The 25,594-nt window shown below is 42.9% G+C and overlaps 2 protein-coding genes across 3 annotated transcripts in view; one reads left to right on the top strand and one right to left on the bottom strand.

Annotated features, from left to right (window-relative positions):
* Positions 1–25,594, bottom strand: part of LOC143845142 (uncharacterized) — a 230,754-nt gene that overhangs the window by 154,760 nt on the left and 50,400 nt on the right. The gene's annotated exons all lie outside the window — the stretch shown is intronic.
* The window catches only part of CAP2 (cyclase associated actin cytoskeleton regulatory protein 2), a 49,692-nt gene continuing 39,194 nt past the window's right edge, over positions 15,097–25,594 (top strand). Inside the window, exons 1-3 of one of the 2 annotated variants that reach the window (XM_077353250.1) lie at positions 15,124–15,200; positions 18,866–18,947; positions 24,110–24,242. In XM_077353250.1, coding sequence (XP_077209365.1) covers positions 24,119–24,242 — 124 coding nt within the window. In that variant the 5' untranslated portion in view covers positions 15,124–15,200; positions 18,866–18,947; positions 24,110–24,118. Of the gene's footprint in view, positions 15,201–18,865; positions 18,948–24,109; positions 24,243–25,594 lie in introns of both variants that reach the window. The other variant, XM_077353249.1, reaches the window with a different exon arrangement.

The raw sequence follows: 25,594 nt of genomic DNA, 5'->3' as shown, positions 1-25,594 counted from the left end.
AGTGTGCTGGTGATCAAATTAATAGGAAACTAAGATGTTTTAAGTGTTTCCTGTGATGCCACCAAAATGCAGTTCTTGTTAGCTTAGACTATATAATAATGTACTGGTTTCAGTCCCTGTATATATCACCATCTACAACCTCAAGAACCCTAATGTAATCAGTCATTTCTTTCTCTGGCATGGCAATACCTAACAACAACAAGAGTTTGAGATCTACAGGAAGCATTTGTGACAGTGGAAACTAAAAAATGCTGCTTAGTCTTAAATGAGATATCACACACAACCATCGGCACATTTCAATCTTCGATCATTTACAAGGGCATCACATACCTGCTATTCCCCATACAGCAAGGCCAATTCTTTATTCACAATATACTTTTTTCATATCCTACTGAATTTAATCCATTTCCAGAAGCAGCATAAACTCATAATCTGTGTCATTGCTTAACGGTGAATAATGTGTTGCTACTACATTTTTACTTTGAGATTTAAAGAAATATTACTTGTTCATAGTGTAAATATTTGCTCACTCATAACCTGTCTGAAAGGGGGGAAAACTCTGGTCAGGGTCCATAATTCTTTAAAGACGACTGCAAACTTTATGGATAGAAGTGCGTAAAGGGTTAATCAAAGCCTTCACCAGAATCAGCCTATTTTTCCCCTTCCCCCAGGGAACTGAATTGGAGCCAGGGGTGGCCAAACTGTGGCTCTCCAGATGTTGATGGGATGACAGTTACAATGAGTCCCTACCAGTACCACGAGAAAGGGTGGAATAAAAACAAAAAATAATTGTAGTCCATGAACATCTGCAGAATCACAGTTTGGCCATCCCAGGTTTGAATAGTGCCCCCTGAAGTATAAGCCCTTGATTAGGACAAAATGAAAAGCTAAAACAATCCTAGGAATGTGTATGGTCAGAATACTGAATGCTGATTTTCATAATAAACATATCCCCATCCCCAAATAAAGCTATAATTTATTGGCTTATTGGGAAATATGAGGACCTTATAACTGGAGATAATAATTAGATTTACAGCAACTATAGGATGCAGATTTATGCAAATACTTGGGATATTTATGTTTTCAGTTCCTCAGATACTGTTGTCAGGTGCAGTGTTAATAAGGTTAACAGCCATAGTTGGCTTTCATAGTTTGTGCAGCTCATAGCAATTTACATTTATTTGGAGGAAACATCCATTGTTCTTCCCCCTGTTTGAAATCAATGAAATCCCTACAAGATGACCAGTTGAGTTCAGTGTAGAGTGATCTTTTATTATAATCTTATTACAATTTAGAGCCTCTTGTGGCGCAGAGTGTTAAGGCAGCCGTCTGAAAGCTTTGCCCATAAGGCTGGGAGTTCAATCCCAGCAGCCGGCTCAAGGTTGACTCAGCCTTCCATCCTTCCGAGGTCGGTAAAATGAGTACCCAGCTTGCTGGGGGGTAAACGGTAATGACTGGGGAAGGCACTGGCAAACCACCCCGTATTGAGTCTGCCAAGAAAACGCTAGAGGGCGTCACCCCAAGGGTCAGACATGACTCGGTGCTTGCACAGGGGATACCTTTACCTTTATTACAATTTAATTCCTGCCAGAGCTACAACAATTCCGTAGGGCCAGTAAAATGGAGCTCTTCCACCAGGCTTTTGATTGAAACAAGTGAACCCACCAAACAGAGCCCAAAGGCCCCTCCCACCGTCAAAGGAGCCATAGTGCCATCAATTTGTAGAGTCAAAATTATAATGTTCCATTGTTTAAAACTGTTAAACTGCCAACTCTTCTATTTGGTACAAGTTCCTACTGTTAAAAATGTTACATGTTCAAATTATGATGTTTACTATATTATACCGTATTATGAAAGTTTCACTATAAACTATCCTGAGCCACATGGGAGGGCAGTATATAAATAAGTAAATTAATCTACCATTTAAAATATATATCCTGAGGGTGTCACCATGCTGGAGAGAGCTTCATTTTGGTGGATGGGTTTTTCAATAGCCTTTTCAGGTAGGTAGGGAAGCCAGCATCTATTTTAATCAGTTATAAAAACTTATATTCAACTTAGGTACTGTTTGTGCATGCATATTAAGGATGTCAGCCTCCAGGTGAGACCTAGAATTACCACCCATCTCCAGATGATGGAGATCGGCTGCCCTGGAGAAAATGGGTGCCCTGGAGGGTGGACTCTATGGCATTGTACCCTGTCCTCCCCAGACTCCATCCCCAAATCTCTGGGAGTTATCATACCACTGCATGAATCCAATGATCCACTGATAGCATTCACTGCACTAGATTTATTTATTTATTTATTTATTTATTTATTTATTTATTTATTTATTTATTTATTATATTTATATACCGCCCTTCCCGGGGGCTCAGGCTCAGATCAGTAGTGTTTCTCCAAAGCTCAGTTTTCACGGCCTTTACTCAATCCCTACTTTATTTGGAGAGGGGGGTGAGAGGGCTATGCTCTGACTTGATTTTTGCTATGATGATAATTTGCAGCTCTGCCAAGCTATCAAGAGCTTTCAATAACCCATGATGACAGGAAGAACGCTATTAATAAGAAATGCTGTTAGGTGGAAAAGCTGAAGCCCATGGTGTCCTAGTTCTATGAAACTGAATCGTCTCTGTGACTCAGCATCTTACCTTTCCAACATTTGATCATCTATATTTGACACAGACAAATTAGAATCCGACTTAAGCTCATGCTAGCCAAAATTTGGGGTGTTGTTGATATAATCATGATGGGAAACATGGAGTATAAATAAGTTTGTGAAAACTTGATAAAAACACAGAGTATACATTTACACAGGTGCAGGATAACTCTCGTAAGAAATAATTTCAGGAAATGTTTGTGACATTAAAAGAAAGGGAAACAAATCTAGTGGCAACATCGACACACAATGATGCATGAGGGGTGGGGGAATTAAATACAACTCAGTTCTCAGCTGCTGGAATCAAAATGATCTATTACTGTGATAGAAAAGAGTAACAAAGAACAAAACTAAATTTCATATGAAAAGTACGTACAAAGGTTAATACAGCCCTATACTGTGCTCAATGGGAAAGATATACATTGCATCAGTAGAAGTAGGAGAATGTGATGGAAAACACCAGAATACTTCCCATTATTACAGCCATAGTTAGATTTCATGGTTTGTGTAACTCATAGCAATTTACATTTCTTTTGGTTCATGAATCCATACATCTACCTATTAAAACAAAACAAATGTCTGTTGTAGGGAGGGAAACCTAATTCAGACTTTCTCTTGATGGTCTCTTGATGGCCCTGGAAGGGTTTCCTGAATGTGGGGTTTTTTTATAGCTTTTAAAAATATGTTAAACATTTATTGGGTGATATGACCATATATGGTCAAGTCACCCCCCCCCTCAAATAGCCAATAATGGGCCTGGAAAGGGCAGTAAGGGGAGGAACAACAGGTGGCCATGTACACTGTTATACTTCCCAACCATATTCTGCACGATCGCATCACTTTTAGGGGTTCTTGGTAAAAAGGTTGAGAAAGGCTGATCTAATTCCTTATAAACCTTATCTTGAACATCTACTGCTCAGTGCGAATGTATCTCTCAACCCTCCCAACAGCTGGCATGATTTCAGAACTACAGAAGGGCAGAAGACCCATAAACAGAAGACCCATAAACTTGCCAGACAGATGACAAAATGAAAAATCATAAATCAACTCAGGCATCCTTCATTTGTCTGACCACAGACCTTAACAATAATTGGATTATATTTGTCTATGGCCATTCGCAAAACCCAAGAATGAAATAATGTGTTTTATTAGTGTGATTGCACAGAACCACTATGTTATAACCCAGCACTCCACTCAGCAAAAGGTGGGATGTTCCATTGTTCCAAGTGATGTCATTAGTTGCATGAAAAAGTGGGAGAGATCACTATTATATTACAATTTGTGATAGTAAAAGGTTAAGTTTTGCTCTAATTGATGGATATTAAAACCCCACATAACCTGTAGCCATTATTGTCCTGGGGAAAGATGAACAGAGTGAGATTCCTAAGCAGAATTTTTGCTTTTCTTCTCCATTAGCTGTAGACAGCAATCATATAGCCATGATTACACTATTTACGTAGTGAGAAGATACCAGTCCTAGAATCATAGAATAATAGAGTTGGAAGGGGACCTTATGGGTCATCTAGCCCAGCCCCCTGCACTATGCAGGATACTCACATCCCAATCACTCATCTACTGTAACCTGCCACCTCTTTGCCTTCACAGCCTCTCCGTCAGATGGGTATCTAGCCTCTGTTTAAAAATTTCCAAAGATGGAGAACCCACCACCTCACGAGAAAGCCTGTTCCACAGAGAAACTGCTCTGTCAGGAACTTCTTCCGGATGTTTAGATGGAATTTCTTTTGAATTAATTTTATCCCATTCGTTCTGGTCTGTGGGGCAAGAGAGAACAATTCTGCTCCATCCTCCATATGGCACCCTTTTAAGTACTTGAAGATGGTTATCAGATCCCCTCTCAGTCGTCTCCTTTCTTGGCTAAACAGACCAAGCTCCCCCAACCTTTCTTCATATGTCTTGGTCTCCAAACCCCTCACCATCTTTTTTGCCCTCCTCTGGACATGTTCCAGTTTGTCAACATCGCTCTTCAATTGGGGTGCCCAAAACTGAACACAGTACTCCAAATGAGGCCGAACCAGAACAGAGGAAAGCGGTATCCATCACCTCTCGTGATCTGGACACAATACTCCATTTGAGACAGCCCAAAATCCCATTTGCCTTTTTAGCCACTGAGTCACACTGCTGACTCACGTTCAATGTATGTTCTACTAAGACTTCTAGATCGTTTTTGCACATGCTACTGCCAAGACAAGTCTCCCCTGTCTTATATTGGTGTATTTGGTTTTTCCTACCTAAATGCAGAACTTTACATTTGTCCCTATTGAATTTCATTTTATTCAGTTTAGCCCACTTCTCAAGCCTATCAAGATCATCCTGTATTCTGTTGCTGTCTTCAGTTGTGTTTGCTGCCCCTCCCAGTTTAGTATCATCTGCAAATTTAATATCCCCTCTAATCCCTCATCCAAACCATTTATAAATATGTTGAACAACATAGGCCCCAGGACAGATCCTTGGGGTACTCCACTTTTCCAAGAAGACGCTGAACCATTAAAAAGTACCTTCTGGGTATGATTTGTCAACCAGTTATTGATCCACATGACAGAATTAGGATCCATACTGCATTTTACCAAATTGTGAACAAGAATATCATGTGGAACCTTATCAAAAGCTTTACTATAATCCAGATAAACTATGTCCACGGCATTCCCCTGATCCAGCAAGGCAGTCACTTTCTCGAAAAAAGAGATAAGGTTGGTCTGACATAACTTGTTCTTGCGAAACCCATGCTGAGCCTTAGAAAACACAGTTCTCAGTTCCAGCTGCTCAAGTGTTTGATTGTTTGTTCCAAAATTTTGCCAGCTACAGATGTCAAGCTGACGGGTCGATAATTACCCGGATCCTCCTTTTTCCCTTTCTTGAAAATGGGGACAAAATTTGCCCACCTCCAATTGTCTGGCACCTCACCTGTTTTCCAAGAAGTGTCAAAAATAATGGACAGAGGTTCAGACATGACATCTGCAAGTTCTTTTAGTATCCTTGGATGCAGTTCATCTGGCCCCAAAGACTTTGTTTCATTTAAAGAAACTAGGTGTTTGTGGACTGTTCCAACAGTGATCCTAGGCCACCATTCCCATCCCCCGTGTTGTGTTACGTTTTTGCCACATTGATCACTATTCCTCTCACAAGAGAAGAGCAAGGAGAAATAGTAGTTAAGCAATTCAGCCCTCTCTTCATCATCTGTTATAATTTCATTTTCTTGTCCTCGCAGTGGTTCTATGGTGTCCCTATTCTTTTTCTTGCTTGAAATATAACTAAAGAAGCCTTTTTTGTTATGTTTAGCATTTCTTGCTAGCCTAAGCTCATATTGAGCTTTAGCTTTTCTAACACTCCCCCTACAGTTACTGATTATTTGTTTATACTCATCCTTGGTAATAAGGCCTTCCTCCCATTTCCTAAATGACTCTTTTTTTATTCCTCAGATCTTTTGACAACTGCTTATGGAGCCAACTTGGCTTCCTTAGGCTCCTTCCATTCTTCCTGCTCCAGTTATCTTCATACAAGTGGATTAGACTGCATTTATATGAAGGAAAGGAGGCCATCAAACTTCAGCTGTCACTCTTCTTTATTCTCTTAATTGACGGCAAGTTCCTTTTGTTCTTTTCCCTGTAACTTAACAGCCCACAGGCCATATGTCAAAATATCTTTAAATGCTTTGTAACTGGATAAATAAATATGGCTAAGTTACATGTGCAAATCTTACCTGACAATCATATATTTAGTAACATTTTATTTATTTTCAAGTGTGTAGCCATGTTGGTCTGAAGCAGCAGAACACAGTTTGAGTCAAGTGGCATTTCTAAGACAAACAACGTTTTATTCAAGATATTAGCTTTCCTGTGCATGCACACTTCCTCAGATACAATGAAACCCACCTGGAAATAAATAAAATATTGCTAAAGATGTTGTTGGGTAAAAGTTTTTTAATGTATAAATAACTTAGCCATATTTATCTGTCCAGTTACAAAGCATTTATAGCATGTTTTGATGTAAGTTTTATTAAAGGTGAAACTGTATCTGACTAAGTTTGCATGCACACAAAAGTTCATACCCTGAATAAAACTTTGCTGGTCTAAAAGGTGCCACTGGAATCAAACTTTGTTCATTTTGTTTGCTTGCTTGCTTAATTATATCCCATTACCTTCTCTAGACAGGTGAGTTGGGGCACCCTACAATATTTAAAAATGCAATAAATGCAAATGCAGTACAAACAAATGCAATGAATCGAGAACAATCAAACCAATCGAAACATTTACTGACCAACAAAGTGCTTGCAGAATTAAAAGAAGTGGATAGATTTCTGGTTTGCAAAGCTAACCAAAGTCCACACAAAACAAAGCAGCCTTACGTTCTCTATGGACTAATGGAAGATCCTGCTGGGCATGAACTCCTCAGGGGAGTTGGTCCCAGAGAGAAAGGAAAATCCCTGAGAATGCTCTTGCCTTGGTGGTTGAAAACAGGCAGGTCATGGGCCAGGCACACGTTGAAGGCCCTGCAGTGATCATCTAAGGCGGGCATTCCCAACTAGGGCTCCCTGGAGTTCCATGAGAGCCCCCAGGGGCTCCTTCACATTTCTCCTATATCCTGCCTCAATGGACTTGTCCACACTTCCTGCTCAATTCTGGGGCTCCTTGAAGCCTGAAGATGCTGAAAAAGGCAACAAGGGGAATCATGCCAGGAGTTAATATAGTGAATTCAGAGCATCAACCATTATGCTGGGGGAGGGAAGTAATCTGCATTGTCAGTCATTAGTTGCAGTGTGTTTGTGTGCCTGACAAAATATATTAACGTGTCCATATCTGCATGAAAAAAGAAGCTTTGGACTCACTTCTGGTTGACAATAACTTGCTGATGCCTGATGACTGATGTAATGTGCTCTTGATTCCCCTGCAGACCAGCACAAAGTTCAGTGTCTGAGCTGTTGATCCTAACAGATTATTTCACAGCCCTTTCCCATTTGCCCTGCTTGATGCACAACCCCAAAACAGCTATTTAGGACAAAAATCTTCCAACAATTGACCCACCCCTTAGATATGCTGTGTTGGGTTATTTCTGATCACATTTTTAAGAATAGGATATATAAATTGTATTTCCTCCTCTGCCAGTTTTTATGCAGAAGGTTAAGACTGGGAACATGCATGCACTACTTCCCTCTTTGCAGCCTCCTACACCAGCAGTGCAGCCTTATCTTTGTGCATGGGTAGCAACATCTAACCTGCCTACAACCTGGTCCCTTACCGGGCAACGCCGCCCTGACATCCAATAATGATCCTAACAGAAATTGTTTTTTCCCTAACAGTTGTACCTACCCAGTGTTACTGTTATGATAACTGTTAGGTCATTTGCCATTCCAAATGTTGCAATGTATCTTTCTGCTCTCTATTGGTTCTATATACACTGCCCTCATATGTCACAGTAAGTGGTAGTGTGTGTATATTATTATTATTATTATTATTATTATTATTATTATTATTATTATTATTATTATTATTATTATTTCGATTTATTTCCCACCACTGCCAAATGGCTCGTGGCGGGTTACAGTGTCTTAAAACCCCCTTAAAACTCCCATTAAAAGACTTTAAAATGTCACAGCATGGTGGCACAATAATAAGATCCCCTTACTACTCCCCTTCCTTAAAAAAGGTAAAGGTATCCCCTGTGCAAGCACTGAGTCATGTCCGACCCTTGGGGTGATGCCCTCTAGCGTTTTCATGGCAGACTCAATACGGGGTGGTTTGCCATTCCCTTCCCCAGTCATTACCGTTTACCCCCCAGCAAGCTGGGTAGTCATTTTACCGACCTCGGAAGGATGGAAGTCTGAGTCAACCTTGAGCCGGCTGCTGGGATTCAACTCCCAGCCTTATGGGCAGAGCTTTCAGACTGCATATCTCTCTCTCTCTCTCTCTCTCTCTCTCTGTATGTATGTATGTATATGTGTGTGTGTGTGTATATATATATATATATATATATATATATATATATATATATATATATATATATACACACACACACACACACACACACACACACATACATAGAGAGAGAGAGAGAGAGAGAGAGAGAGAGAGATTGAGCTACCTTTTCTTAAAGTCAACCTTTCCTAGGATGAAAGGCTGCAGAATCTAGGACTTCTCATTCTAGGAAACAGATGTAAGGGGAGAGATAACAGCTACTTATAAAATTATGGATGGGATGAAGCAAGTGGATGAATTTTTTCTCAGCAGCAAACCTCTGAATACGAGTGATGGGAGGCAGTAGCAATGGAACACTTTGGCCTCTGTAACCTGTTTATTTTGCTCTCCAGTCTTGAACTAAATGGACTACTGGTCTGATCCAGCAGATTCTGCTTATATTCTTGTTTTCTTAAGGTTTGGAGTCATTATCCTTAGGGTCCTACTCCATGATAGCTAAGTTGTGTTTTCCCTGTTACAATATCAGTACAAAAATTATTGTTGATTCTCTGTACTGAGTTATACTGAAACAGGTCAGTGGACTGGTATAACATCAAGGAGTTCTGAAAGCAATGTGTACATAATTGGTGGATTACACCTGCTTCCCTAAGTGCACCTGCTTCCCTAAACAGTGAGAAAATCCAAAGGCAGCACTTGGTCGGGTGGGGTCTCCTTTGGAGGACAAAGTCCTGGAGACTTATGGCATTTTTAGCTTTTGCTTTATCTACAAATATACAAATAGAACTCAGAGAGAGGCTGGAAGGCAATCCTACAAGGCAACAGATCTGCTACCCCAAAATAGATCAGATTCTGAGAGATCCTAGACCTCCCTGGTGCTTCAACTAACTCAAAGCAGAGCCTGTTTGCTACTCTCTCTCCATTTCTCCAATATCAGAATTCCCCTCTCTCACATGCTCAGTCCTTTCAGCAGAAGGTGGTCACCAAGGGTTTATAGCCTCCAGCTTGTCTCCAGACTACAGTTTCCCTGGAGAAAACAGATGTAGGATGGACCCCACAGAGGCCCCTGTGCTCTCCAGGCTCCATACCTAACTCCCCAGGAGCTTCCCAGTGTGGAATGGGCAACCTTACCCCCTATCCTCTACCATTGGCTAAGGGGGATTTGGTGACCCTATGGTCACCTCTCCAAAGCCCTGGTCTTAACCAGAGCCTAAGGCCTACTGACTGGGGAAGGCACTGGCAAACGACCCCGTATTGAGTCTGCCATGAAAACACTAAAGGGCATCACCCCAAGAGTCAGACATGACTCGGTGCTTGCACAGGGGATACCTTAACCTTTAAGGCCTACTGAAGGGTGGTATCTACAAACACTGAGAGACATTATCATTTGTTATGTAGGATTGACTATACTACACCCTACCCAAAGAAAGTGTTAGTACAAGCTAGTTACACAGGTTTCCTGTGTCCTAAAAAAAAAAGTGAACAGTTTAAGAAGAAATCAGACATCATACTACAAGATATTTCCTTATGGCATTTCTTTTTCCTTAGTATGATTCTTCCTCAGGGTTGTAATTCAGTCCTTTATTAGCATCACAAAAAGGTAAGATTCTCTCTCTAGTTCCACCCTCAGGCAAAGTTCATGTATCCATGAACTGAATCAGTCTTCAAACCCTCTTATTCATCTTCATGTCAGAATTCTTTAACACACAATTTCTTTTAGCAGCTTTTGCACTAAACCAGAAGCCACCAGAATAAAGGTCCTAAGAAAATTTTACATACAGTTTAAATAAGAAAAAAAGAGAAAAAGAAAAAAAAAACAGAAGGGAACAATAAAAAGGAAAAATGGGAAATTAACAAATAAAGACGCTTCCAATTCTTTTACAAATACATGTAAAATTATAAATTTATCATTCTATCATTACAAATAATAAGCTCTCTCTCTTTTTCTATTATCGAATATTTTTCCCTTAATCATCCAATCCACAGATCATCAGTACATTTCCCCCATTTCATGCAAAAAGTCTATGAGTGGTCACAAGAATAAAGTTCTGACATGCTCAAAGAGAGAAATAATTTAGAAAAATTTCTCCAGACACCCATAAAAATTACAGCATAGAAAACATATGCTGGTTAATGCTTAAGATTATATAATCACATTTGATGCCAGTAGCTTTCCAATTGCTTGGTGTTCCCACATTCACATTCAAGCGACCCTGCAACATTTTTCTCGTTTTTCCATTCCAAATGCAAACACAAAACAGGACAAAACAAAATCTTTGCAATTTCAACTGTCTGTAAAACCACTTATTTCTCCAATCCAGCAAACTAAAGCATACAAGCTTTGTCGTTTTCTTCTGGCGCTAGGCAGAATTTCAGGGCTGGGGTCATTCCTGCTGCTCGCAGAATGCCAGGCACATTCCATTAACAGCAGGTAGAATTTCTGATAAAAATATCTCTCTGTGGCCAGCTGTGGAAATAGCTGCTCTTTCTTGGTGGTCCAGTCCAGGTCTGACTCTGGTCCAGACTTGTTATTTAAATCTAGCCACAAGTCTTTCTCTTGAAGGTATATTCTGCAGGACCACCAAGACTGATCTACCTAAGCCAGGCCATAAACCTCTCCCCACCATCCCAGGCATATAAGCAAGGTCAGCACCTCAAAACAAAACAGATAGATTCTTCTTTGGCCCACAAAACTCCCAAGAGTCTAGATGGTTCCCACTGAAAAAATCTAGAGCATAGCAGCTGTAGGGGCTTAATTGGGGTGACCAGATTTTACAAGTGAAAAATGAGGACACTGTTCACCAAACAGATTTTTTTTTTTCTCAGATGCCCTGACAAATAAGATATTTTTTTTGCTGGCAAATTAAACAGAAATCACCCAGCCATTGTGGATGATGGGTTTATCCACACACAGAGAGGTACATAAACTATTATAAATTTATATACGGAACAACTTTACTGAAATAGAAATAGCAAATTTAGCTCCTTTCAGGACTCAGTTAATTTTCTGTACCCTGCATGTCCGTTTTTTGTAAGAGTCCAATTTCCTTCATTTTTCCCCTTTCTTGGCTCCCAAGGCAAAGGAAATTCACACACAATGATTTCATAAGACCCCCCCCCCCCCCCCGGCCATGCTTCCACCACTTGAATTGTACCAGGGACTGTGCTCATTGGTCAGTCTCAGGCAGGGAGGTGCCTTTTGAAATTGTAAGGAAAGATTCTTAAAGCCACTTTCACTTCCAGGGTGGGTTATGCGTGGCAGGAAACCTTGTGGAAAGTCTGCCCAAAGAGGCATTGGTGTTTTTATTTCTGCACGTGGCGCTGGTTTCGCCACGGAAATGCCGTCATTGTATTTTTGATCCCCCCTCAGAGCAGCCACTGAGTCTTTTCAGTGCAGTAATTAAAACTAGCTTTAAAATGATCGTTCTTTTATTAGATGACTTTCTGCCTCTTACAATGTAAATAATAAAACATCATAAAATACATTAAAATTACTAGTTAAAATCAATAAAACTGTTGGTGGGCAGAAGGACCAATAAAATACCATAATTAAAAATAGAAAAAATGGTCTTCAGCCTCCTAAATATCAAGAGTGGGTGGAGGGTCAGACATAATTATTTTTATACACCGTGTTAATAGTAGGACATTTTGTAGGTCATTAATTCATAGGAAAGAACAAATGGTGCCAGAGGAAAAGAATCTTTAACTATTAAAGAACCTTTTTTCTTTGGCACCATTTGTTTGTTTCTCTTTGTTTTGCCTTGATGTGGCTCACCTTTATTTTCATTAATGTACTAGTAATTAAGCCCACTGTAAAAAAAAATACAGCGGGCGCTAGCCGTTCCCAACCACCCTGGCAGCGCTGCCCGGGCGGGTGGGAAGGGCTGGGCCCTCCGAAGCCCCCCCCATGGAAAAAGCCACCCCAGGGGCCAAGCAGGCTGATCACGGGCTAGGCGAGGCTGCGATTGGGCTGCCCGGGCCCTGGGGAGGCGTTTTCTTCACGCCCCACCCACGGGAAAAGCCTCCCCAGGTCCCGGGCAGCCTGATTGCGGCCTCGGCGAGGCTTTTTCTTCACACCCCCCATGGGAAAAGCCACCCCAGGGTCCGGGCAGGCAAATTGCGGGCTCGCCAAGGCCGCAAGTGGGCTGTCCGGGCCCTGGGGAGGCTTTTTGCCCCCCCGCCCCTCTTCTGTCCTTGGCCCGGCTGCTGACTACCTCTCTGGCCGGCAGCAAGGGAGGAAATGGCAGCGTTCGGGCCAATGCAGCCGACGCTGGAGGGGGGCGGATCGGGAGGCGCTTTGCGCCTCCTGATTCGTCAGTCCAGCGGCAAGGGGCCAACAGGCACCCTTCCTCATCCTGGACAGGGCCCGACTTCAGGGCCCTTACTCTTTTATTCTTTCCGCTCCACAGGAGCAGTTAAAGATAGTGTGGCCAAAAGCTTGAAGAGGTGTGATTGGCATTTAACACATCCGCCCACCCATAAATACATATCTTAATGGGGGGGGGGGAGTTTTTCACCATTAAAACATTAGAATCAGTCCAGTAGCACCTTTAAGACCAACAAAGATTTATTCAGGGTGTGAGCTTTCGAGTGCAAGCACTCTTCCTCAGACTAAGAACTCCTTACATGACCGTGGGAATATATAGCAAAAATGTATTGTTACATTAGTAAACTGTATCATCCAAGTACAAGCAATGATAATTCTTTGCCAAAAGCCAATCAATCAAAATGAATAAAGACCTTAAAGACTAACACCTTAAAGACTAACAAAATTATCTGATGACTCGTGATGACGCATTGACTCATGAAAACTCAGACCCCATCACAAATTTTGTTAGGCTTTAAGGTGCTACTGGAGTCTTTTCTACTATCACAGGAATGGTATTTACTAAGAAAGTATTGGCAAAGGACTGCCATGTGTAAGACTTTTAGAAAAATGTCTTGTAATATGTTCCTTATTTTGGAGTTCTTCAGATATCAATTGCTTTGTTTAAAAGGTCCAGTTAGGTCCAGAGGGGAGCTAACTACACAAGAAAACCTCTTGCTTCCTCTTCGCTTCCCTAACCCACAAAAGTAGTTCTGAGAATTTTGCCTCCTCTCCCTCCAGTTAATCACCCCCCTCCCACTCTTCAGTCTGCTTTCCCTAGAGAACATTTAGTGATGCTTGTTTAGGCTGCTTCCCTTCTTCCCACCAAGTGATGCCGGTCTCCAGGTGGGAGCTGGGATCCCTCCCCCCTCCAAAAAAGAATTAGAGCTCATCTAGGTCCCTCCTATGAGCCTCTTGTGGCGCAGAGTGGTAAGGCAGCCGTCTGAAAGCTTTGCCCATGAGGCTGGGAGTTCAATCCCAGCAGCCGGCTCAAGGTTGACTCAGCCTTCCATCCTTCCGAGGTCGGTAAAATGAGTACCCAGCTTCCTGCTGGGGGGTAAAATGGTAATGACTGGGGAAGGCACTGGCAAACCACCCCGTATTGGGTCTGCCATGAAAACGCTAGAGGGCATCACCCCAAGGGTCAGACATGACTCGGTGCTTGCACAGGGGATACCTTTTTTAGGTCCCTCCTGGCTCTGGGTTAGGGGAAACCTGGAGAATTTGGGAATGGAGCCTGCAGAGGGCGGGATTTGGGGAACAGAGTAACTTCAGTGGGGTGTAACACCATATAAATAACATTCTCAGGGACCATTTTCTCCAGGGGAACTGATCTCTGTTGAATGGAAATGAGAAGTAATTCTGGGGGATCCCCAGGTCCCACCTGGAGGCTGGCAAGCTTATCTCCAGAGATCAGTTCCCATGGAGAAAGTGGATGCTTCAGAGGCTGGACTCTGTGGCAGTGTACCCCACTGAGGTTCCTGCCCTCCCCAGGCTCCCCATCCAGATCTCCATGAATTTCCCCATCTGAATCTGGCAACCCTACCCTCCAAGAACGGTTTAAGGATTTATGGGGGCCTAGCAGAGTACAATTATGATGGGAGGATCCAGACTGGGGGCAGAGTGGCTCCCTACAGTGGAAAGAGGTGTCAGTCCAAGTGGCCTTAAAGCCAGAAAAGGGGAGAGGAGAGATGCTATGGCCCTGATGCATGGAGGAAAGGCACTGCACAGAGCCACTTGGAAGAGTGGGGTCTGCAGCACCGAGCTACATGGATAAACTGGCACTGCCTACCCCCCATCCCCATGGGTGGCCAGAGGGTACCTGACAACCCTACAGAGAAAAGGGATTCTTGGGAGGATGGATATGGCAGTGTACCCCACTGGTGTCCCTGGCCTCCATCCCCAAGTCTCCGGGAGTTTCCCCACCTGGACCTGGCAACCTTATCCCGCCCCCAGCTTTCTTTCAGGCTGGGAAGAGGTATCACCCCACCGCCTTTCCACCCGCCCGCGCCTTCTCGCTGGCTGCCCTCCGGCTCCGTCTCTCTCCTTTTGGACTCGGCTCTATTTGGCGCTTCCGGCAACGGCCGCCTCTGCTCCTCTCCTCTCCCTTTCGCTGCTTTGCTTCGGAGGAGGGGGAGAGGAGGGGGGAGAGGGGGGAGAGGAGGGAGGGAGGAAGGGGAGGGCGAGCGAGCGGCTCCGGATCTGCCTCGGCGGCGCGCAGGAGAAGGCGAGCCCCCCGGCTCACCCCGAGCAGGTAATGCGAGCGCAGCCGGTGGCGGGGAGGGGCGGAGGGCGGGCGAGGCGACCCCGGGCTGCTGCGCTGGAGCCCCCCGCGAGAGAGGGGCAGGCAGGGGGAGGCGAGGGCAGCCGTGGGGGGCCGTCCGAGAGCCGCGGAGGAGGAGGCGGTGGCTGCAAGCGGTGCCCGGGGGCCTCTGCCTGCGGGCTGCAGGAGGAGGGAAGGAGGCCCGGCGCCGGCTGGAGAGGAGGGCGCGCCGGAGAGAGCTGATGGGGGGCGGGGGAGGGGGCGCTTGGGCGTCTCGCCTTATCTAGGTCGCCCTCCCTCCGCTGCCCATGTGGGGCCTGCTGCTGGAGCCCAGCGGCCAGATGGCCCTCGTCCGGCGCGCTTGCAGCTCTGCAGAAGCGGCGCGCCCTCCATTCCCGGCTCGGGGGCATCCCTGCCTCTGGGAAAGACAGTTTCCCCGGGGGTGGGCCTGTCTGTATGGCGGCGGAGGGGGTGACCTGAGGCTGCAGCGAGGCGATGGGAAGGTCCCCGAGCGCTCCGGGCGTCAGCCTTCCCACCCGCTCCCCCAGGGCGAGGCTGGCTTGTCATAGCGGCCGAGCAAGGAAAAAGGAAAGAAAAGAAAGAAAAAACACACGCCCCTTTCTGTTCCTACCGGGGGCTCTTTCACACCTGCTAAGTAATGCTCTTTCCATCCACTCCAGCGAGCCTTTGCACGTGGATCTTGCCATTCCACGCTGTCAAATGCAGCTGCAAAGTGCATCGAAAGTGGGTTATTTAGTGTGTGTGCCAATGTCCCCAGAACTGCTGTGAGAGTTGGTGCGCGCTCTTCATCAGCGCCCGACAGTGTGCCGGACTACACCACCGCAGCATCTCTGCAAGACTCGGATGTCTTGCGTTTTCTCCGCATGCGGTCACCTGTTTCTTTGGTTTGCCTTAAGTGATGCTGCCGTTTCTTGAACAGCCGGTGTCTTGGTTTGCCTCATTGGACGTGGGGATAATATGACTTTCAGTGCGCTGTCAATCACCTAGTGAGCAGATCCTTTAAAAGGGTGTGGGATCCGGAGCCACTGATGACTAGAAACTTGCCACTGAATTCTGTGTAGCTTGGCTTAGACACACTGAACTTCAATTTTATACAGATTAAGTATTACCTTTTAAAGAGGTATCTAGTCTGAATAATTTCAGAGGAGTTGTCTGATAACTCCTGTCTAGTCCCTCAATAATGCAAGTGCTGGAAGCCTTAAATTGCATTTTATGAACTGTGGGTATTATTTGCAGAAACAGGAGATGCAGTAGGGTTAAACCTGCTCTTTTAAGCTCACCAGGATGGTCATCCTAAAAAGCTATAGAGACCCAGAACTTTATAGGAATTATTACAAGAACCAAAGTGATTTTATTTAATCTAACAAATCAAATGTTGCCAGATAAAACCAAAGTCATTCTGGTCTACCAGATGCTTTGAATCACTGATTTTTATTTATTTACTTCATTTTCTCCCCAAAGTGGCTTACAACATTCTCCTTTTCTTGATTTTATCCTCATAACAACCCTGTGAGGTAGGTCAGGCTGAAAGTAGTGACTGCTCCAAGGTCGCCCAAGTGAGCTTCCATGGTAGAAAGGCGATTAGAACCCAGGTCTCCCAAATCGTAGCACAATACTTGAATAGCTACACCATGCTGGCTTTCATGAAAGGATCAACTGACTCATAACATAGCCAACTTTTCTCCTCTCTATGGGAAACAGAAAACCAATCATCCATATTTTGGAGAATAGCAGACTGACATCTTTTTATAATTGGAGAATATTTAAATTATACTTGCTGATAAAGCTTGGTTTTGCTGCTTGGTTTTAAAGCAAAATTAATTATTTTAATTGTAGAGCTTGGGGGGAAGTTAAAATGTATTTAAGTAGTGTAGGCTTTAGACTGGAACGACTGTGTAAGAATGTGCAGTAAAATGAAGACGGGGAGATATTTTTAAAACAGTTTCAGAAACTGCAGGACTTTTTGTATTTCAAGAAATAAAGAATAACATGAACATGAGCTCTGTAATCTACAATCAAATGCAACATTGTCACGATAGTCTTTTTGAGGATTGCTGGCATCCTTCTGAATGCTGCTCAGGCCTCAGAGATGTATCATCAGCACAAGTGAATGAATAAAAGATGTTCTCTTAATTAAATAAAAATGAAAAGGGCCTGTGCATTATTCACTACTGCACTAATGGTTGATGTGGTTTGGACTTCTAGGATAGATTGGGATTCTCACTTCCCTGAAAATATATCCTTAAAGGAGCAAATGCTAATTCATATTCCCAGGAACCAGTGAGGAGATGTCAGTAGTTCAGTGGTTCAAATAAAGTATTTATGACATATTATTTATATGACATATAAAACTACAAAACTAGCTGTATTTATTAGGGATTGGAGGCATGTATCATAATTCAGCCAAAAACAATTAACAGGCTTTTGGGGTGAACTCATTTCAAATGAGGGATGAATGCCTTAATGACAGATGAGGATTGACCAACAGAATGCTTTCTGATAATTCTCATTAGAATGATCTTTGTACTTTCTCATCAAGCTCCAGTAATTGACTGTACACTCCTCCATTGACTGACATACTTTTATGATGTAAGGATAAACAAGGCAGTTAGAGAGCATGCTGGGGGGTGGGGGTTGATTTGTCCTATAGTTTTCCTAGTTTGCCACAGTAGTTCTCCTCTTGTGTTGAAGAAACTGCATAATATGTGCAAATAGAACCTCAAAAGATTGGAGGGAATTCTATATTTCTTGTTATACGCCAGGGTTTCACAATCAGGGTTTTGTAAAACCCTGAGGTTTCTTGATAGCCCCGGAATGTAAAACTTTTATATAATGTTGAGCTTTTATATAATGTAAAATTTTTATTGAATGACATGAACATATATGGTCATGCTGACCCACCTTCCCCTCCCAAAATGGCCAGTGATGGTCCTGGAGGGGGTGGGAAGGGGAGAGGCCTTGGGTGGGTGTGTACACAGCTATGTTTCCCAACCATGTTATGCACAATTGTGCCAATTCTGGGGTTTCTCAAAGCCTGTTGCAGGGTTTCTAAATGGTAAAAAGGTTGAGAAAGACTGTTTTACATGGACCCACAATTCATGACCATAAGTATATCATAGCCTACTTACACAGTTATCCTAAGGTAATTAATTTGTGTGCCATTTCTTTACCCCATCCTCCATTATTTCCTATGATGATGAGAAAAAAACAGATTCTCTGGTCTGTTCATAAATTCTCACTGAAGGAAATAATAGAGGTCCCTAGAATTGGTCCCCCTGCTCAAATCTTTTTTCAACTTCTGGGTTCTTTTGAGGAGAGGCTCATGCAGCTATGCTGCAAGTTTGTTGCCTCTACATCAAACCCAGCTCTCACAGCCATAAGTGGCTATTGGAAATATGATAGATCTAACTATTTGGTAATCAGGCTTTTGTTCTTGCTTTCCCATGTTTGGTTCAAGCTCGTCATTGCTGAGTGACCCAGAGCAATTTGACATTTTATTTCCACATTCCAATTGCCACTCACATCAATTTGTGAACCAAGAAAAATGAATTATTGGATGCATTTGATCTCTTCAACATCAATTGTTATTGTGACATATCTGTTTTTTGCAATGGTCATTATTTTTGTCTTTTTAGTGTTTAAGAACAGACCAGATTTCTTGCTTACTTCATTGACCTTTGTAATCAGCTGTTCTAGGCCTTCCTTAGTTTCTGACAGGTGGGTAGTCACAAACAAGGAAATACTACAGCACATAAAGTCTGATATATCATTGGTAGGCAAAATCACGTAACTCCGGCTCACTTAATTTGGCTATATTCATATATGGTCATATGAACGCTGCATATCCATTGGTGGTGACAATGCTTAAAATGGTACACTTCTTTGGTTGTCAAGAGAAAATAAAATAAAAGGTGAGCATATGTGTGTAATGGTTAAAAAGAGTAGAGATGAGGAATGGTCAAGAAGAGGAGTAATTTTGGTAATATTAAGTCATTCTGGCAAAGGCAAAGACTCTTTTAGTAGCTGCTATTAAGTGGATAATAAAGTTAATGAAAATGTCTTTCTGACAGTTATTAGAACAACATTAGTCTGGAGATGGGAGTTTTATTTGTTTAACATACTAATATCTTATATGTGTCCTGAGGAATTAAATTGATATTGGATACATTGAGCTGAAACCATTTCAGAACACTCACTAAAAATAGTTCATGAGCCTATGGGTTCTTATGAGGCACTGTTTAGTAATGATTATAATAATAGTTATGAGATCATTTAACAAAGGAAAAAAATACTAAAAATGTCCCCACTCATATTCTCTTCCCTGTCCAATGTCTAGAAAGATGTTTTTAGATTTTTGTCACTGCTGTAGGATTTTTAAACACAATGTGATTCACTTTTCTGTTTTGTAAAGTTGTTTGAATCTTGAAGAAGCAAGTAAGTCAAGTAAATAGGGTTGCCAGCTTCCAGGTGTGACCTGGAGCCCCCCCCCCCATCCCAGAATTACAGCTCATCTCCATACCACAGAGATCGGGTCCCCTGGAGAAAATGGATGCTTTGGAAGGTAGACTCTATGGCCTTGTACCCCACTAAGGTCCCTAGCCTCCCTAGGCTCTGTCCCCAAATCTCTTAAGAGTTTCCCAGTCTGGATCTGTCAACCCTGCCCTCTCATCTCCCACTTGTGACCAGAGAGGACGTGGCTACCCTACAAGTAAGGGAGAAAGCAAACAAAGGTATAAGAAATACCTGAAAGCAATTTCTTTTTTTGGCTCTAGGAAACAGCCCTCAAATTCAGGAGCCATACTAAGTTTTCATCCTTCAGAGTAATTATTGCTACAACAAAATCCAATCCTGATCTCTTTGCAGCCTCTCATAATCTTATTATAATTATGATGACAAGAGTGTGGTAGTATATAACATAAATACAAGGGTGACCCTTCTTGTCCTTACCACAGTAAAAAGCTAACTTTTAACCCTAGCCTAACTTCTCTGCAATTTCTTATAATTCCATTATTGATTAAAAAGCTCCATTTAAACTGAGTACCACAATTAAAAAAGCAACTACGTAGTTAAGAAATGAAGTAATCTACCACCTTTGAATGGTGTAAGGTTAAAGGTAAAGGTAAAGGTATCCCCTGTGCAAGCACCGGGTCATGTCTGACCCTTGGGGTGACGCCCTCTAGCGTTTTCTTGGCAGACTCAATACGGGGTGGTTTGCCAGTGCCTTCCCCAGTCATTACCGTTTACCCCCCAGCAAGCTGGGTACTCATTTTACCGACCTCGGAAGGATGGAAGGCTGAGTCAACCTTGAGCCGGCTGCTGGGATTGAACTCCCAGCCTCATGGGCAAAGCTTTCAGACGGCTGCCTTACCACTCTGCGCCACAAGAGGCTCTTACGGTGTAAGGTTACATTTACATATAATCAAGAACTGACAGAAATGCACTTTCTGCACTTTTATGTTATACAGCAAAACATTCTGATGCAAATTTATAAATAAGCTCTGGGTTGAATCCAGCCAGCTTTTTCACTTAACGTAGGCCAATTCCTCTACTTATTACAACCTCTGTTTCATATGGATTTTGTCCACACAGGTCCCATGACCACAGACATAGCTTTTTGGTAGTCAAAAGGGGCTCCATTCTTCCCTTTTCACTGGTGCTGGATCCATCCCTTTCCACTTCCACTGAGAATTGCTGAGAATCACAACAATAAAATAATCGCTGACAGAGACTGCGTGCAGGGTTGCCGAGAGCCTCCACGGGCCCCAAGACAAAGTTTCCACATGGGGTCCCCTATGACCAATTATGCATGGTGGTGGCTGTGACAAAATTCCCTGGCACAAATGGATTGCCCCGTAGTTGTGCATGCACATGGACAACTCTGGAGCAGGAAAGGTCCACTGTGCCTTATGGTAGGGCGGTGGAGGGGGGCACAGGGATCCCACCACAGGATGGGATGTAGACATACCTCGTTTGGCTCTGCAGCACCACAAGACCAAACAGGGCATTTTGTGTCTCTGCTGGCCACTGTGGCAAGAGAGGGAATGTGGAAAAATCCGTGTTCCCTTGCTGCAGGCCATCCAAGGCCCTGATTCAGGCGAGGGCCGGGAGGGGGCCGGGATGGCGGTGACATCGTGCGTATGCGGGGATTAACCCCACTGCCCTGCTGCTGCCAGTCCAGCCTTTCTTCCCTGTGCATAATCAGTTTATGTGACACTGATCAAAATGAAATATTACTGGTTTACTCCTATCACCCATGAATAGAATAATAATAGGTAACATAAGCTAAAGGAAAATAGATAGGATTATTTAAAAGCACAATTTATTTACATAATACATATTGCAATGAGGTATGGTGCACGCATACCCCCTGACTTTCAAGTAACACTAGCACTTGTCAACACTAAACAAGATGAGACAAATATGAAGAAATCTAACTCATAGCAGTCTGTGAGCTCTCACTGTCTCTGGCTCACTGACTTGCTTTAGAAACTAACAAAAATGTGGCAGGGTAGGATCTTTCATGAGTCACTGCTCCCTTCTTCAGATACAGCTAAATTGTGAGTCCATCTGTCTCCACATATTGGAAAGTGGAGTGATTTCAGATGCCCAATGAGATTAGCAGGCAAATGAAAATAGCAGGTGAATATTGTGGTATTATCATTTGCCTGCTAATGTGATTTGGCATCTGAAATCACTCTACTTGCCAATACATAGGACAGATGGAGTCACATTCTATCTGTATCTGAAGATGTGAGCAGTGACTCACAAAAGCTCATCCCCTGTTGCAAGTTTTGTTGCTCTTTACAGTGTTACTGGACTCATGCTCTTTTCTAGTGCTACAGGAAACATGACTATCTTGTTTTGGAAAAGAAGGCAGAAACTAATTAGAGCAGGGGTTGTTAAACTGGCTCTCCAGATGTCCATGGACTAAAATTCCGATGAACCCCTGCTAGCACATCCATGGACATCTGGAGAGCCACAGTTTGGCCACCTCTGAATTAGAGCTAATTGGTATATTGTTTTTTGCACTGGCATCATGGCACCTGTAGGTGTGTTTTTAGCCATCCCTTTCTTCTTCCCCTAAAGCATTTATTTTCTGAAACAAAGAAGAAATCCTGGCAGGTGATCAGAGTCCTGCATCTGCACTGACTTTAGAAAGTAACCCTAGTCTCTGGATACGGAGATCCAACTGGCTCCAGTTCTCTCCTTTCCTGCTGCCGCCTCCTTAAGAAAAGGAAGCAGAAAAAAGGAAGCAGAAGAGACCACCCCGTCATTCTCTCCCATTCAGGCTGTAAAATTTCTGATTTATAAAAAATCAAGCACACTCCCTATTCTTAGGCCTTGCACCAGTTAGCTGGATGCTGTCCCTGTTAACTCAAAGTGGAATGGAGTTTACTTGCATGTAAATATGCACAGCAAGACTGCAGCCTTAAACTTCCTACCTCATTTCCCTGATTCCCACACCCCCAAATCCATCCAGCATCCATCCCTTTTCATTCACCAGCACCAGATGCCCCCCCCAACCCCCTGAAATTATTCTCCCCCAGATTTCTTATTAGCTCCTACTCCTGTGTGTCAGTAATAGTAATGAATTGGTTCTTATATGCCGCTTTCCTCTACCAGAAGGAGTCTCAATGCGGCTTACAATTACCTTCCCTTTCCTCTCCCCACAACAGACATGACACCCTGTGAGATAGGTGAGGCTGAGAGAGCCGTGATATTATTGCTCTGTCAGAACAGCTCTATCAGGGCTGTGACAAGCCCAAGATCACTGAACTGGCTGCATGTGGAGGAGCGGGGAATTAAAATTCTAAGCCTGCCCTGGAGGTTGGTAGCCCACCTGTATTTTAGGTCCCTTGATCATGCTGGTTTGTTGTTGTTTTTTCCCCATCTTCCTACAAAAATGTCTGCATAGTGAAGCTCCATTAACAGCATCTGAAAGCATCTAAATTATTATTATTTAAAATAATAATTAGAGCACCTCTACACTTTTGTTTATTTATGGGTTCATCTTGACTTCAGTTGGTGGTGTAACTTACTGATGGTGAACATGAAGGTCCCTAGTTCAAATCCAGCCCTGTTAGTTCACCTTGCTGCTCACTCAGCTCAGCAGTATCTGTGATACTGGAGAGGATGACACAAGCTTACAGGACCATAATTAAGGATTAGTGTGAAACATTGTGAAAGCTTGAACTGTACTTGATCTAGTCTTGGCTTTGTGATGGCTCTTAGGGATTTACACCTTTAACAACTATGCTTATTAGAAAACAACATGTGCCGATTGTTCAAATCACCTAGCAGCATAAAGCGTTCACAACCATAAGTGAACAACATGACATGTGTGGAACATGTGAAATAAATTAAGGAAGTTTTGGAATGTAGCCAGGGTTGGGTATTTTAATTGTCCTAGTGATTTTATTTAATCTAACAAATCAAATACCAACAAATGCAGTCTACTTTAAAGTACCTTGTATTCAGAATCTGATGCACCTAACAGAAAGTTAGCTTTGATGATGACATATTAGCTACATGGAAAACACACACTGTTGAAAGCCAAAGGAAAATTGATCTAGATAACATAGCTCAAACTTTATCTGAGCCCTGACCTGAGTAGCCCAGGCAAGCCCAATCTGGTCAGGTCTTGGAAGCTAACCAGGACTGACCCTGGCTAGTATTTGGAGAGGAAACTTCCATGGATTTGGATGGTAGTTCCTCCAAGGTCATGATGCAGAGATGGAAAATGGCAAACCACCACTGAACATCCCTTGCCTGGCTGCCAGACAATCACCTGGCTACGCTACACATGTGCCACATCTGATAAATAAAAATTAACCTGTGCTTGAAACAGAACAGCAAATAAAGTTTGTGTGTTTATTTAGTTTTTCAGAATGGCAGAAACGCAGGTTTTGATGGAGAGGCTGGAAAGTGCTGTAGTGAAGCTTGAATCATTGTTGTCAAATGCATACAAGTCTGCTGGAATGGAATGCGGAACTGTCAATGGAGTTGATGAAGGTATGATCGATTGGGGGGACATCACCTGGACATGGAATTGGGGTCATTATGGGTGGGCCGGTAGTTCTGAATTTCCTGCATTCTGCAGGGGGTTGGGCTAGATCCCTTCCAACTATGATTCCATAATCCAGTCTTCCTTATTTGGGAAGCTGAGAACTTTAAATGCCATGTTATGGTTGCCCTTTATTTTTTTTTACCTCAAGTGGATCTGAATGATATTCAGCCCTGCCTTCCTCCTACAGGTAAATTGTAGGGATGTGCACCAAATAAACAATTGTACTTTTCAGATTCAGCTCGAATTGATTCAGCCGAATCTGAATCATCCAAATCATTGGTTCAGTGTAGCAATCTGGTGCCATTACAATCAATGCCTTTTTGCCTATTCTGTGGTCTAGGAGGTGGGGGTTTGAGGTAGAGGCACCACATTGTCAGCAGAGCTGCCGAAGCCTCTCCTGCAAAGAACACCAACGTTGCAAAAATATTGGGCCACTGTTTCCTATGGTGGAAAGAACAAGACCAGAGATTCTGTTGTCTTCTTCTTCACCATAGGGACAAAATAGGGGCCTTTTGAGAAGAGGCTCCAGCAGCTACCTCACCCAGCCACTGAATAGACATTCCCATAAGAACTGCAAAGGCTTTAATGGAACAGTTTAATGACATCCAAACTGCTGAATCACAATTCGGATAAGGCTGATTCTGACCACTTTACAGGGATGGGTGTTTGGGTTTGCATATGGGCTGAAAAGTACCTGAATCGCATATCCCTGGTAAATTGTCAACAAACTATGTTTTCAGCTTATATGGAAAGTGCACACTGATAGGTTATGTGTTGTTCACTGGAAGGAAACTTAAGAAACAGGCTGAGGACTAGAACTCTGAATGGGAAAAGGACCCAGAAGCAGGACGGTCTTTGTTATATCACTGACTATTCAACTTTGATATACATTATCTTTTAAAAAAATCAGTTTGTTTTTTATGGAATACCTAGTATGTACCCTATGCTAAAAGTGATAAACTTAGATTTAATTGCTGAACTGTAAAGTGTTTCTTCTCATACTCTAATCTGTGATCCTGTAAGTCTTTCAAACTTAGGACTGAAAGTGAGAGACAGATCTGTAGTGCAATCCTTTGTACAGTTTCTCCACTCTAATGCCCATTGAAATGAATAGGCTTAAGTTGGATTAACTCCACTGAGTGGCACTATGAGTTGGCTATTCTATGACCTCATTGTGAAGCCTGACACAAAGTCCTAAAGACAAAGAAGAGAGTTGGAAAAGGGTGATCTATCCTCCTCCATTAAAATCCATGTATATGAGTTTCATGTAAGAAAAAGCTAGGCGAGCATATCCATT

The sequence above is a fragment of the Paroedura picta genome, chromosome 9 (genome assembly GCF_049243985.1).
Source record: "Paroedura picta isolate Pp20150507F chromosome 9, Ppicta_v3.0, whole genome shotgun sequence".
In the NCBI taxonomy this organism is placed as follows: Eukaryota; Metazoa; Chordata; class Lepidosauria; order Squamata; family Gekkonidae; genus Paroedura; species Paroedura picta.
This window is presented reverse-complemented; position numbering and strand designations above follow the sequence as displayed.